General features: G+C 57.5%; 1 protein-coding gene across 2 annotated transcripts in view; it reads right to left on the reverse strand.

Moving 5' to 3' along the window:
• The window catches only part of LOC142243802 (uncharacterized), a 47,266-nt gene extending 31,612 nt beyond the window's left edge, over positions 1-15,654 (reverse strand). For both annotated transcript variants that reach the window (XM_075316005.1, XM_075316006.1), the window contains exons 1-7: positions 15,124-15,654; positions 14,777-14,834; positions 9,860-9,982; positions 1,861-2,001; positions 1,431-1,556; positions 1,084-1,206; positions 866-988 (exon numbers count right to left, since the gene is read on the reverse strand). In XM_075316005.1, the coding sequence (XP_075172120.1) occupies positions 866-988; positions 1,084-1,206; positions 1,431-1,556; positions 1,861-2,001; positions 9,860-9,982; positions 14,777-14,834; positions 15,124-15,363 (934 nt within the window). In that variant the 5' untranslated portion in view covers positions 15,364-15,654. The remainder of the gene's footprint in view (positions 1-865; positions 989-1,083; positions 1,207-1,430; positions 1,557-1,860; positions 2,002-9,859; positions 9,983-14,776; positions 14,835-15,123) is intronic.
• Positions 15,655-16,311: the final 657 nt, after the last annotated feature.

The raw sequence follows: 16,311 nt of genomic DNA on the forward strand, positions 1-16,311 counted from the left end.
TATGCACAAGTCAAGGACCGAAGCAATAAACCTATGAGGATGAAATATGAGGTGAAGTCATTGTACAAAGCAGAAGGAGGTGAGGCAGGACAGCAACGGAGAGCAAAATGGTGGATTGGTGTAGGAGTCGATATGGCAGGCTCGAAAACAGCTGAGTGGTTCATAACTAATAATGTGAGGTGAATGTCTCTGGTCAAATGACTTGGAAGGCGAGAGTGATCCACAATCTGTAGAACATACATCTGGGACATTAGAAGCCTAAAAGAAGAACCCACTAATCATGTCCCCAAATTCATAGAGAACACCTAGGCCGCGGGTCATGGAGACTTTGAGTGTGGCCATATCTAGGAAATCATGCTTTTCTTAGTACAATACATTTTTTGAGTGTGGAAACCATTGGTTTCACTTTATGAGAGTTAATTATTGGGCTCATCACCTTTTTACATTACCCCATGGCCCACATTGGAAGGGTCCTGTGTTAATGGGAAGCATGTTTCTGAGGTCTGTGAGTTGTGTTTGGATATCTCAGGACTTTGCACTAGGGATTTAATTGGGCACCAAGAGCCACGAAGAGGTGGAGGGTGAAGAGGAGCCCACGTGAGATTCGGCTTGTGATGTCAGAGGTGAGAAGCTTCTAGAGTTGACTTCATCACCAACCTCAAGTTATGATATCTGATACAGAAATAGTTGATTGTGATTTATATTTAGCGAGGGCCAAGTATACGGGGGTGAGGGGGGTCCAGAGCAATCTCCTCTTCCCAGAAGATCACTGAGATGATGGAAAATCATGGAGGACATGGAAGTCGCCATCATGGTAAACAACGCTCATAACTCAAAGGTCACACCGGTGTTCTCCAGTTCTCACCGAAGCAGCTGTAGCCGTCTCCATTGAATCCATGGTAGCACTTGCAGAAGTAGGAGCCGATGACGTTACCGCAGTGGGCATTAGTGTCACATCCGTGTCTCCCCGAAACGCACTCATTCTCATCTGTAGGGGAAACACCATGATAGTCTCGGAGTGACTGTGCTCCCTAGAACGATTGTCCGAATGATGGAAATAATTACTAAATATCTGGCACCAACCTTCACAGTGGGTTCCATTGCCTCGAAAACCAGCCTGACAGCCACAGCGGTAACTCCCCACCACATTCTCACAAACCCCAATCCCAGAACAGATATGAAGGCTGTCCTTACATTCGTCCACATCTAAGAGAATAGACACAAATCCTGGGAGTTAAAGGGGCATACTGGACAGTCGTATCCCGGCGGTCCACATGTTGGTTGTACAAGACCGGGGAGTGAGCAGTCCTAATGTATGGGTTAGAGAAAAGGGATGTCCATCTGAGTTGGGCCACAACCTGACCACATGAAGTCAGTGTCCTGCAGACGATGGATTTCCTCTGACCCTCATTGGTCCATTGATCACTCACCTGTGCAGGAGAGTCCTGATTCCTGGAATCCTGCCTGGCAGCTGCAGCGGTAACTCCCATCAGTGTTCACACAAAGGTTCCCCAACTCACGACGGCAGCCATCTTCAAAAGCACACTCGTCCACATCTGTCCCGACAACGACATGACGGTTATATACATCATTTCACATCCTTCATGGGGCATTCTGATGGTCACCTTCAGTAGTGTTGGGACCTTATTTATGCATTCTTCTCTCATGACAATCCCTATGTCATAGGAGGATAGTGGGACCATATAGTACCCGGCACCAGCTCAGGTCATCATGACCCTTCCACATTATTAATACTAACTAGTAAAGGAAAGTCTATCCTCCACCAGCACAATAACGTGTAAGGTGAGGAGGATGGAGAGTGGGGCTTTTGCTCTAGATTATCACAAGCTCCGCACTCACCGACACAACGTTTACCGTCCAAGCCAAAGACAAAGCCCTGGTCACAGCTGCAGCTGAAGGATCCGATGGTGTTCAGGCAGGTGGAGTGCGGAGGGCAGGCCTGGAGCCCGGCTATCTCTGACACCTGGCATTCATCCACATCTGGAAAGAACCAGAAAACAGTCTGCTCAATAATCCCCATGGGGGCAGTAACGTCCCATCATCTACTGATCAGTGATCCCCATGGGGGCAGTAACGTCCCATCATCTACTGATCAGTGATCCCCATGAGGGCAGTAATGTCCCATCATCTACTGATCAGTGATCCCCATGAGGGCAGTAACATCCCATCATCTACTGATCAGTGATCCCCATGAGGGCAGTAATGTCCCATCATCTATTGATCAGTGATCCCCATGAGGGCAGTAATGTCCCATCATCTACTGATCAGTGATCCCCATGAGGGCAGTAATGTCCCATCATCTACTGATCAGTGATCCCCATGGGGGCAGTAATGTCCCATCATCTACTGATCAGTGATCCCCATGAGGGCAGTAACATCCCATCATCTACTGATCAGTGATCCCCATGGGGGCAGTAACGTCCCATCATCTACTGATCAGTGATCCCCATGAGGGCAGTAATGTCCCATCATCTACTGATTAGTGATCCCCATGAGGGCAGTAACATCCCATCATCTACTGATCAGTGATCCCCATGAGGGCAGTAACGTCCCATCATCTACTGATTAGTGATCCCCATGAGGGCAGTAACATCCCATCATCTACTGATCAGTGATCCCCATGAGGGCAGTAACGTCCCATCATCTAATGATCAGTGATCCCCATGGGGGCAGTAATGTCCCATCATCTACTGATCAGTGATCCCCATGGGGGCAGTAACGTCCCATCATCTACTGATCAGTGATCCCCATGGGGGCAGTAATGTCCCATCATCTACTGATCAGTGATCCCCATGAGGGCAGTAACATCCCATCATCTACTGATCAGTGATTCCCATGGGGGCAGTAATGTCCCATCATCTACTGATCAGTGATCCCCATGAGGGCAGTAATGTCCCATCATCTACTGATCAGTGATCCCCATGGGGGCAGTAATGTCCCATCATCTACTGATCAGTGATCCCCATGGGGGCAGTAACGTCCCATCATCTACTGATCAGTGATCCCCATGAGGACAATAACGTCCCATCATCTACTGATCAGTGATCCCCATGAGGGCAGTAATGTCCCATCATCTACTGATCAGTGATCCCCATGAGGGCAGTAACGTCCCATCATCTACTGATCAGTGATCCCCATGGGGGCAGTAACGTCCCATCATCTACTGATCAGTGATCCCCATGAGGGCAATAACGTCCCATCATCTACTGATCAGTGATCCCCATCGGGGCAGTAATGTCCCATCATCTACTGATCAGTGATCCCCATGAGGGCAGTAACGTCCCATCATCTACTGATCAGTGATCCCCATGAGGGCAATAACGTCCCATCATCTACTGATCAGTGATCCCCATGGGGGCAGTAATGTCCCATCATCTACTGATCAGTGATCCCCATGAGGGCAGTAACGTCCCATCATCTACTGATCAGTGATCCCCATGGGGGCAGTAATGTCCCATCATCTACTGATCAGTGATCCCCATGGGGGCAGTAACGTCCCATCATCTACTGATTAGTGATCCCCATGAGGGCAGTAATGTCCCATCACCTACAGATTAGTGATCCCCATGAGGGCAGTAACGTCCCATCATCTACTGATCAGTGATCCCCATGGGGGCAGTAACGTCCCATCATCTACTGATCAGTGATCCCCATGAGGGCAGTAACATCCCATCATCTACTGATCAGTGATCCCCATGGGGGCAGTAACATCCCATCATCTACTGATCAGTGATCCCCATGAGGGCAGTAATGTCCCATCATCTACTGATCAGTGATCCCCATGAGGGCAGTAACGTCCCATCATCTACTGATCAGTGATCCCCATGGGGGCAGTAACTCGTTCCATCACCTACTGCTCAGTAATCACATTGGGGGCAGGACCTCTAGTAAGAGTTCACCGCCTCCAGATGTCCCAACAGCTGTGAACTCCAGAAAGCTTAAAGGATCCCTTAAAGACTCCTTTCAGGTGTTTGGGCCTCACAGCTGCCGGGAGACCTGGTGGCTGTAAGCATCGATAACCTTTTAGGTTACCAGAGTTCACAGTCTCGTGGCAGCTTTCAACCCAGTAACTTTAAGGGAGCCTTATCAGAGTTCACAGCCTGCAGGTGTAACAACAGCTGGGAACTCCAGGAACCCTAAAGGCTCCTTTAAGGTGAACATCCCTCACAGCTACCAGACTGTCGGATTGCTGTGCTGCCATGTCTGCAATCTGACAGTCCGGTAATCCGGCAGACAGGTCACTGGAGTTCAAAATTAATTGAAACTGCTGCCGGATTGTTGGGCTGCTGTGCGGCCGTGTCCCGCAATCCAACTGTCCGGTAATAGTTGGCAGCTGGTTCAGCGGAGTTCACTGAGGGCAGAGGGGGAGCTCCCAAGTGTGAAGTCTGGAGATTGGTGGTGCCATGTTCCAGAATCATGCAGTCCAGCAATTTGGCAGCAGGTTCACCGGCGGTCACATTTCGTACCATGAGAACCCGGCTGTGAACTTCGTTGACCTGACTGACATCACCGCTTCTTATTGCCGGGTCCCCCGCTGTCCTCAGCGTGTCCCAGGAGCTGCAGTAATTGTTTATGTATTCACTGCAGCTTCTGGATGTAGCAGAGCTGGAATTGTCATGGGACATCATGTGGATTACTTCGGACCTGAGGGGGTGTTTTGGGGGTTAATAAATTGGTGAAAAAGAGTGTTTGTTTAAATTGCTGAAAGAATTTTTGTGTTTGTGTTTTTTTTTCTTACATGGTTGCTAATGAGGGGGGTAGGGGGGTCTTATGGACATCTCTCCATTACCAACCCAGGGCTTGATGGCAGCTGCGATTTTTGGCAAATAACAGCTGACATCTACCCCATATATTACCCTATGCGCCTCCCCTACAACAGCCCCGCGCCTCCCCTACAACAGCCCCGCGCCTCCCCTACAACAGCCCCGCGCCTCCCCTACAACAGCCCCGCGCCTCCCCTACAACAGCCCCGCGCCTCCCTTACAACAGCCCCGCGCCTCCCCTACAACAGCCCCGCGCCTCCCCTACAACAGCCCCGCGCCTCCCCTACAACAGCCCCGCGCCTCCCCTACAACAGCCCCGCGCTTCCCTACAACAGCCCCGCGCCTCCCCTACAACAGCCCCGCGCCTCCCCTACAACAGCCCCGCGCTTCCCTACAACAGCCCCGCGCTTCCCTACAACAGCCCCGCGCTTCCCTACAACAGCCCCGCACCTCCCTACAACAGCCCCGCGCCTCCCCTACAACAGCCCCGCGCCTCCCCTACAACAGCCCCGCGCCTCCCCTACAACAGCCCCGCGCCTCCCCTACAACAGCCCCGCGCCTCCCCTACAACAGCCCCGCACCTCCCTTACAACAGCCCCGCGCCTCCCCTACAACAGCCCCATGCCTTTCCTACAACAGACCCGCACCTCCCATACAACAGCCCCGCGCCTCCCATACAACAGCCCCGCGCCTCCCATACAACAGCCCCGCGCCTCCCCTACCACAGCCCCGCGCCTCCTCTACCACAGCCCCGAGCCTCCTATACAACAGCCCCGAGCCTCCTCTACAACAGCCCCACACCACCTTTACAACAGCCCCGCGCCTCCCATACAACAGCCCCGCACCTCCCCTACAACAGCCCCGCACCTCCCTACAACAGCCCCACGCCTCCCCTACAACAGTCCCGCACCTCCCCTACAACAGCCCCGCGCCTCCCTACAACAGCCCAGCGCCTCCCCTACAAGAGCCCCGCTCCTCCCCTACAACAGCCCCGCGCCTCCCCTACAACAGCCCCGCGCCTCCCCTACAACAGTCCCGCGCCTCCCCTACAACAGCCCCGCGCCTTCCCTACAACAGCCCCGCGCCTCCTCTACAACAGCCCCGCGCCTCCCCTACAACAGCCCCGCGCCTCCCCTACAACAGCCCCGCGCCTCCCTACAACAGCCCCGCGCCTCCTCTACAACAGCCCCGCGCCTCCCCTACAACAGCCCCGCGCCTCCCCTAGAACAGCCCCGCGCCTCCCCTACAACAGCCCCGCGCCTCCCCTACAACAGCCCCGCGCCTCCTCTACAACAGCCCCGCGCCTCCCCTACAACAGCCCCGCGCCTCCCCTAGAACAGCCCCGCGCCTCCCCTACAACAGCCCCGCGCCTCCCCTACAACAGCCCCGCGCCTCCCTACAACAGCCCCGCGCCTCCTCTACAACAGCCCCGCGCCTCCCCTACAACAGCCCCGCGCCTCCCCTAGAACAGCCCCGCGCCTCCCCTACAACAGCCCCGCACCTCCCTTACAACAGCCCCGCGCCTCCCCTACAACAGCCCCATGCCTTTCCTACAACAGACCCGCACCTCCCCTACAACAGCCCCACGCCTCCCATACAACAGCCCCGCGCCTCCCCTACCACAGCCCCGCGCCTCCTCTACCACAGCCCCGAGCCTCCTATACAACAGCCCCGAGCCTCCCCTACAACAGCCCCGCGCCTCCTCTACAACAGCCCCGCGCCTCCCCTACAACAGCCCCGCGCCTCCTCTACAACAGCCCCGCGCCTCCCCTACAACAACCCCGCGCCTCCCCTACAACAGCCCCGCGCCTCCCTACAACAGCCCCGCGCCTCCTCTACAACAGCCCCGCGCCTCCCCTACAACAGCCCCGCGCCTCCCCTAGAACAGCCCCGCGCCTCCCCTACAACAGCCCCGCACCTCCCTTACAACAGCCCCGCGCCTCCCCTACAACAGCCCCATGCCTTTCCTACAACAGACCCGCACCTCCCCTACAACAGCCCCACGCCTCCCATACAACAGCCCCGCGCCTCCCCTACCACAGCCCCGCGCCTTCTCTACCACAGCCCCGAGCCTCCTATACAACAGCCCCGAGCCTCCTCTACAACAGCCCCACACCACCTTTACAACAGCCCCGCGCCTCCCATACAACAGCCCCGCGCCTCCCCTACAACAGCCCCGCGCCTCCCCTACAACAGTCCCGCGCCTCCCCTACAACAGCCCCGCGCCTTCCCTACAACAGCCCCGTGCCTCCTCTACAACAGCCTCGCGCCTCCCCTACAACAGCCCCGCGCCTCCCCTACAACAGCCCCGCGCCTCCCTACAACAGCCCCGCGCCTCCTCTACAACAGCCCCGCGCCTCCCCTACAACAGCCCCGCGCCTCCCCTACAACAGCCCCGCGCCTCCCCTACAACAGCACCGCGCCTCCCCTACAACAGTCCCGCGCCTCCCCTACAACAGCCCCGCACCTTCCCTACAACAGCCACGCGCCTCCTCTACAACAGCCCCGCGCCTCCCCTACAACAGCCCCGCGCCTCCCCTACAACAGCCCCACACCTCCCCTACAACAGCCCCGCGCCTCCCCTAGAACAGCCCCGCGCCTCCCTACAACAGCCCCGCGCCTCCTCTACAACAGCCCCGCGCCTCCCCTACAACAGTCCCGCGCCTCCCCTACAACAGCCCCGCGCCTCCCTACAACAGCCCCGCGCCTCCTCTACAACAGCCCCGCGCCTCCCCTACAACAGTCCCGCGCCTCCCCTACAACAGCCCCGCGCCTTCCCTACAACAGCCCCGCGCCTCCTCTACAACAGCCCCGCGCCTCCCCTACAACAGCCCCGCGCCTTCCCTACAACAGCCCCGCGTCTCCTCTACAACAGCCCCGCGCCTCCCCTACAACAGCCCCGCGCCTCCCCTACAACAGCCCCGCGCCTCCCTACAACAGCCCCGCGCCTCCTCTACAACAGCCCCGCGCCTCCCCTACAACAGCCCCGCGCCTCCCCTAGAACAGCCCCGCGCCTCCCCTACAACAGCCCCGCGCCTCCCCTACAACAGCCCCGCGCCTCCCCTACAACAGCCCCGCGCCTCCCTTACAACAGCCCCGCGCCTCCCCTACAACAGCCCCATGCCTTTCCTACAACAGACCCGCACCTCCCCTACAACAGCCCCACGCCTCCCATACAACAGCCCCGCGCCTCCCCTACCACAGCCCCGCGCCTCCTCTACCACAGCCCCGAGCCTCCTATACAACAGCCCCGAGCCTCCTCTACAACAGCCCCACACCACCTTTACAACAGCCCCGCACCTTCCCTACAACAGCCACGCGCCTCCCCTACAACAGTCCCGCGCCTCCCCTACAACAGCCCCGCACCTTCCCTACAACAGCCACGCGCCTCCTCTACAACAGCCCCGCGCCTCCCCTACAACAGCCCCGCGCCTCCCCTACAACAGCCCCACACCTCCCCTACAACAGCCCCGCGCCTCCCCTAGAACAGCCCCGCGCCTCCCTACAACAGCCCCGCGCCTCCTCTACAACAGCCCCGCGCCTCCCCTACAACAGTCCCGCGCCTCCCCTACAACAGCCCCGCGCCTCCCTACAACAGCCCCGCGCCTCCTCTACAACAGCCCCGCGCCTCCCCTACAACAGTCCCGCGCCTCCCCTACAACAGCCCCGCGCCTTCCCTACAACAGCCCCGCGCCTCCTCTACAACAGCCCCGCGCCTCCCCTACAACAGCCCCGCGCCTTCCCTACAACAGCCCCGCGCCTCCTCTACAACAGCCCCGCGCCTCCCCTACAACAGCCCCGCGCCTCCCCTACAACAGCCCCGCGCCTCCCTACAACAGCCCCGCGCCTCCTCTACAACAGCCCCGCGCCTCCCCTACAACAGCCCCGCGCCTCCCCTAGAACAGCCCCGCGCCTCCCCTACAACAGCCCCGCGCCTCCCCTACAACAGCCCCGCGCCTCCCCTACAACAGCCCCGCGCCTCCCTTACAACAGCCCCGCGCCTCCCCTACAACAGCCCCATGCCTTTCCTACAACAGACCCGCACCTCCCCTACAACAGCCCCACGCCTCCCATACAACAGCCCCGCGCCTCCCCTACCACAGCCCCGCGCCTCCTCTACCACAGCCCCGAGCCTCCTATACAACAGCCCCGAGCCTCCTCTACAACAGCCCCACACCACCTTTAAAACAGCCCCGCGCCTCCCATACAACAGCCCCGCACCTCCCCTACAACAGCCCCGCACCTCCCTACAACAGCCCCACGCCTCCCCTACAACAGCCCCGCACCTCCCCTACAACAGCCCCGCGCCTCCCTACAACAGCCCCACGCCTCCCCTACAAGAGCCCCGCGCCTCCCCTACAACAGCCCCGCGCCTCCCCTACAACAGCCCCGCGCCTCCCCTACAACAGTCCCGCACCTCCTCTACAACAGCTCCGCGCCTCCCCTACAACAGCCCCGCGCCTCCCCTACAACAGCCCCGCGCCTCCCCTACAACAGCCCCGCACCTTCCCTACAACAGCCCCACGCCTCCCCTACAACAGCCCCGCACCTCCCTTACAACAGCCCCGCGCCTCCCTTACAACAGCCCCGCGCCTCCCTTACAACAGCCCCGCGCCTCCCCTACAACAGCCCCGCGCCTCCCTTACAACAGCCCCGCGCCTCCCCTACAACAGCCCCACACCTCCCTACAACAGCCCCGCGCCTCCCTTACAACAGCCCCGCGCCTCCCTTACAACAGCCCCGCGCCTCCCTACAACAGCCCCGCGCCTCCTCTACAACAGCCCCGCGCCTCCCTACAACAGCCCCGCGCCTCCCTACAACAGCCCCGCGCCTCCTCTACAAGTGAATAGAGACAAATATATTCGCTGATCACTAAACATAACCTCCCGTTACTTGCCCCCTGCCCGCTCTTCAGCCTCTCCATGGCCTGAATTGGCTGATAACAGGTAGCAATAGACTGTATCCCCCACTCTCGCACAGGTGAGGTACGGAGCAGAGATGAATCCTCAGTTGCCGGATCACTGCAGATAATTCCCTGTAGTAATGTATATTATAGGATATTCGGATCCCCTCACCCTCACACACGCTCGCTCCTCTCAGGAAACCCCGAACACAGCGACACAGAAAAGATCCAATCGTATTCGTGCAATTAGCGTACAGTCCACAAGGGGGCGCCAGAGCAGCGCATTCATCAACATCTGGGAAGAAAGCAGAAGCCAGAGCCACCTATAGTAAAGGCTGCGGGCACAATATGGCAGTATATGGGCAAGATGTGGGCACAATATGGCAGTATATGGGTACAATATGCACAATATGGCAGTATATGGGCACAATATGCACAATATGGCAGTATATGGGCACAATATGCACAATATGGTAGTATATGGGCAAGATGTGGGCACAATATGGCAGTATATGGGCACAATATGCACAATATGGCAGTATATGGGCACAATAAGCACAATGTGGGAACAATATGGCAGTAAATGGGCACAATATGGCAGTATATTGGCACAATATGCACACAATGGCTGTATATGGGAATAATATGCACACTGTGGGTACAATATGGCAGCAAATGGGCACAATATGAACACAATATGGCAGTGTATGGACACAATATGCACAATATGGCAGTATTTGGATACAATATCGACAATATGGCATTATATTTACACAATATGCACTATGTATGAACAATGTGTATTATTTGGACACCGTATGCACTTGGGGGCACAATATGGCATTATGTGTAGGCACTAAGTGGGCATAAAATAAGGCACTGTTACACTACCTGGACACGGTGTGACTCTACCTGGGCAGGGTGTGACTCTACCTGGGCACGGTGTGACTCTACCTGGACACGGTGTGACTCTACCTGGACACGGTGTGACTCTACCTGGGCACGGTGTGACTCTACCTGGGCAGGGTGTGACTCTACCTGGGCAGGGTGTGACTCTACCTGGGCACGGTGTGACTCTACCTGGGCACGGTGTGACTCTACCTGGGCACGGTGTGACTCTACCTGGACACGGTGTGACTCTACCTGGGCAGGGTGTGACTCTACCTGGGCACGGTGTGACTCTACCTGGACACAGTGTGACTCTACCTGGACACAGTGTGACTCTACCTGGGCACGGTGTGACTCTACCTGGGCACGGTGTGACTCTACCTGGACACGGTGTGACTCTACCTGGACACAGTGTGACTCTACCTGGGCAGGGTGTGACTCTACCTGGGCACGGTGTGACTCTACCTGGACACGGTGTGACTCTACCTGGGCAGGGTGTGACTCTACCTGGACACGGTGTGTCTCTACCTGGGCACGGTGTGACTCTACCTGGGCACGGTGTGACTCTACCTGGGCAGGGTGTGACTCTACCTGGGCACGGTGTGACTCTACCTGGACACGGTGTGACTCTACCTGGGCACGGTGTGACTCTACCTGGGCAGGGTGTGACTCTACCTGGACACGGTGTTGACTCTACCTGGACACGGTGTGACTCTACCTGGGCACGGTGTGACTCTACCTGGACACGGTGTGACTCTACCTGGACACAGTGTGACTCTACCTGGGCACGGTGTGACTCTACCTGGGCAGGGTGTGACTCTACCTGGACACAGTGTGACTCTACCTGGGCACGGTGTGACTCTACCTGGGCAGGGTGTGACTCTACCTGGACACGGTGTGACTCTACCTGGACACAGTGTGACTCTACCTGGGCACGGTGTGACTCTACCTGGGCAGGGTGTGACTCTACCTGGACACGGTGTGTCTCTACCTGGGTACGGTGTGACTCTACCTGGGCACGGTGTGACTCTACCTGGGCAGGGTGTGACTCTACCTGGGCACGGTGTGACTCTACCTGGACACGGTGTGACTCTACCTGGGCACGGTGTGACTCTACCTGGGCAGGGTGTGACTCTACCTGGACACGGTGTGACTCTACCTGGGCACGGTGTGACTCTACCTGGACACGGTGTGACTCTACCTGGGCACGGTGTGACTCTACCTGGACACGGTGTGACTCTACCTGGACACGGTGTGACTCTACCTGGGCACGGTGTGACTCTACCTGGGCACGGTGTGACTCTACCTGGACACGGTGTGACTCTACCTGGGCAGGGTGTGACTCTACCTGGGCAGGGTGTGACTCTACCTGGACACGGTGTGACTCTACCTGGACACGGTGTGACTCTACCTGGGCAGGGTGTGACTCTACCTGGGCACGGTGTGACTCTACCTGGACATGGTGTGACTCTACCTGGGCACGGTGTGACTCTACTTGGGCACGGTGTGACTCTACCTGGGCAGGGTGTGACTCTACCTGGACACGGTGTGACTCTACCTGGGCAGGGTGTGACTCTACCTGGGCACGGTGTGACTCTACCTGGGCACGGTGTGACTCTACCTGGACACGGTGTGACTCTACCTGGACAGGGTGTGACTCTACCTGGGCACGGTGTGACTCTACCTGGACACGGTGTGACTCTACCTGGGCAGGGTGTGACTCCACCTGGACTCTACCTGGGCAAGGTGTGACTCTACCTGGACTCTACCTGGGCAGGGTGTGACTCTACCTGGACTCTACCTGGGCAGGGTGTGACTCTACCTGGGCAGGGTGTGAATCTTCCTGGGCAGGGTGTGACTCTACCTGGGCAGGGTGTGACTCTACCTGGGCACGGTGTGACTCTACCTGAGCAGGGTGTGACTCTACCTGGGCAGGGTGTGAATCTTCCTGGGCAGGGTGTGACTCTACCTGGACACGGTGTGACTCTACCTGGACACGGTGTGACTCTACCTGGACACGGTGTGACTCTACCTGGGCAGGGTGTGACTCTACCTGGGCAGGGTGTGACTCTACCTGGACACGGTGTGACTCTACCTGGACAGGGTGTGACTCTACCTGGGCACTGTATGACTCTACCTGGACATGGTGTGACTCTACCTGGGCACGGTGTGACTCTACCTGGACAGGGTGTGACTCTACCTGGGCAGGGTGTGACTCTACCTGGGCAGGGTGTGACTCTACCTGGACTCTACCTGGGCAGGGTGTGACTCTACCTGGGCAGGGTGTGACTCTACCTGGGCAGGGTGTGAATCTTCCTGGGCAGGGTGTGACTCTACCTGGACACGGTGTGACTCTACCTGGACACGGTGTGACTCTACCTGGGCAGGGTGTGACTCTACCTGGGCACAGTGTGACTCTACCTGGGCAGGGTGTGACTCTACCTGGGCACGGTGTGACTCTACCTGGACACGGTGTGACTCTACCTGGGCACGGTGTGACTCTACCTGGGCAGGGTGTGACTCTACCTGGACACGGTGTGACTCTACCTGGGCACGGTGTGACTCTACCTGGACACGGTGTGACTCTACCTGGGCACGGTGTGACTCTACCTGGACACGGTGTGACTCTACCTGGACACGGTGTGACTCTACCTGGGCACGGTGTGACTCTACCTGGGCACGGTGTGACTCTACCTGGACACGGTGTGACTCTACCTGGGCAGGGTGTGACTCTACCTGGGCAGGGTGTGACTCTACCTGGACACAGTGTGACTCTACCTGGACACGGTGTGACTCTACCTGGGCAGGGTGTGACTCTACCTGGGCACGGTGTGACTCTACCTGGACATGGTGTGACTCTACCTGGGCACGGTGTGACTCTACCTGGGCACGGTGTGACTCTACCTGGACACGGTGTGACTCTACCTGGGCAGGGTGTGACTCTACCTGGACATGGTGTGACTCTACCTGGGCAGGGTGTGACTCTACCTGGACACGGTGTGACTCTACCTGGGCACGGTGTGACTCTACCTGGACACGGTGTGACTCTACCTGGACAGGGTGTGACTCTACCTGGGCACGGTGTGACTCTACCTGGACACGGTGTGACTCTACCTGGACACGGTGTGACTCTACCTGGGCAGGGTGTGACTCTACCTGGACTCTACCTGGGCAGGGTGTGACTCTACCTGGGCAGGGTGTGAATCTTCCTGGGCAGGGTGTGACTCTACCTGGGCAGGGTGTGACTCTACCTGGGCACGGTGTGACTCTACCTGGGCAGGGTGTGAATCTTCCTGGGCAGGGTGTGACTCTACCTGGACACGGTGTGACTCTACCTGGACACGGTGTGACTCTACCTGGACACGGTGTGACTCTACCTGGGCAGGGTGTGACTCTACCTGGACACGGTGTGACTCTACCTGGACAGGGTGTGACTCTACCTGGGCACTGTATGACTCTACCTGGACACGGTGTGACTCTACCTGGACACGGTGTGACTCTACCTGGGCACGGTGTGACTCTACCTGGACACGGTGTGACTCTACCTGGACACGGTGTGACTCTACCTGGGCACGGTGTGACTCTACCTGGGCACAGTGTGACTCTACCTGGACAGGGTGTGACTCTACCTGGGCACGGTGTGACTCTACCTGGGCAGGGTGTGACTCTACCTGGACACGGTGTGACTCTACCTGGGCAGGGTGTGACTCTACCTGGACACGGTGTGACTCTACCTGGACAGGGTGTGACTCTACCTGGGCACTGTATGACTCTACCTGGACACGGTGTGACTCTACCTGGACACGGTGTGACTCTACCTGGGCACGGTGTGACTCTACCTGGACACGGTGTGACTCTACCTGGGCACGGTGTGACTCTACCTGGGCACAGTGTGACTCTACCTGGACACGGTGTGACTCTACCTGGACACGGTGTGACTCTACCTGGACACGGTGTGACTCTACCTGGGCACGGTGTGACTCTACCTGGGCACGGTGTGACTCTACCTGGACACGGTGTGACTCTACCTGGACACGGTGTGACTCTACCTGGACACGGTGTGACTCTACCTGGGCACGGTGTGACTCTACCTGGGCATGACATGACACTACCTAACCTGTGTAACTCAGATTTATCATCCGGAGCGCACTCGGTGATGGATCCTGGAGATCTGTTTCCTGTGGCTCCGATGTGATCTCACCTTCGGGGGGATTGTGGCCGCTCTGACCCGGTCGGTGGGTGCTGGAGACCCCAGAAACCTGTAAGGAAAAGCAGAATTGAGGGGTATAACAGAAGTGAAGGCGATAAAGAAGGGGAGCACAGTCCAATAATCCGGAGTCTGTGAGAGTGCTGGGGTCTGGACAGGAATATGGGGGAGCACAGTCCAATAATCCGGGGTCTGTGAGAGCGGCGGGGTCTGGACAGGAATATGGGGGAGCACAGTCCAATAATCCGGGGTCTGGACAGGAATATGGGGGAGCACAGGCTCCATAGTAAGAAATACGCCCCCGATATTTAGTGAATCAGCCAGGGTATGATCCCACTCACCTCCTCTTGTTCTGTAGATCCCTCAGTGATCGCCGTCCTCAGGGATCCTCCACCCAACGTGCTGGGCCGGACACTGGGCTGAAGGTGCTGGGTGCCATGGGGCGCCCCCAGCTCAGCCCCCTCCGCTCTATGGGATCCTGCCGGATTCTCCTCTGTGATGGTGGATCCCTGAGCAGCGATCAGTGGCTCCGCGAGGAGGAGGACGAGCAGCAGCGGTGACAATCTCCAGGGAGGACTCATCCTGGAATCAGGAGATCACTGGATCCATAACCACAGAGGAGTGGATCACAGAGAAGAATCCTGCAGGATCCAGTGCTGACAAATAACAAGGACGGGCCCAGGAAACAGATCCAGATCCAGGGGCCCCAGGAGTCAAAAAGGAAGATCACCGGCCGGAGAAAGGCGTCCAGAGACAGGGAGGGCCCGAGCCAGGGGCCCCGGAGCAGAACCCCCCACACTTCCTCTCCAGAGACTTTCCTGAGGAGTCTTCCCAGGGAATAATTCCTCAGGGCGAGGGGGAGGCGGAGGCCTGTCACCACAGGATGAGGGGAAGGGGGAAGCAAGCCAGATGTGCAGAGCCCAGCGCCATACCACTGCCTGATAATGGCGTTACATGGGACTGCCGGTGACAGATACCACATCGTCTGTACTCAGAGATATCACTTATCTGTGCTGTTACATAGGACTGCCGGTGACAGATACCACATCATCTGTACTCAGAGATATCACTGTGTTATCTGTGGTGTTACATAGGACTGCCGGTGACAGATACCACATCGTCTGTACTCAGAGATATCACTTATCTGTGGTGTTACATAGGACTGCCGGTGACAGATACCACATCGTCTGTACTCAGAGATATCACTTATCTGTGGTGTTACATAGGACTGCAGGTGACAGATACCACATCATCTGTACTCAGAGAGATATCACTGTGTTATCTGTGGTGTTACATAGGACTGCCGGTGACAGATACCACATCATCTGTACTCAGACATATCACTGCGTTATCTGTGGTGTTGCATAGGACTGCCGGTGACAGATACCACATCATCTGTACTCAGAGAGATATCACTGTGTTATCTGTGGTGTTGCATAGGACTGCCGGTGACAGATACCACATCATCTGTACTCAGAGATATCACTGTGTTATCTGTGGTGTTACATAGGACTGCCGGTGACAGATAC

The sequence above is a fragment of the Anomaloglossus baeobatrachus genome, chromosome 6 (genome assembly GCF_048569485.1).
Source record: "Anomaloglossus baeobatrachus isolate aAnoBae1 chromosome 6, aAnoBae1.hap1, whole genome shotgun sequence".
In the NCBI taxonomy this organism is placed as follows: Eukaryota; Metazoa; Chordata; class Amphibia; order Anura; family Aromobatidae; genus Anomaloglossus; species Anomaloglossus baeobatrachus.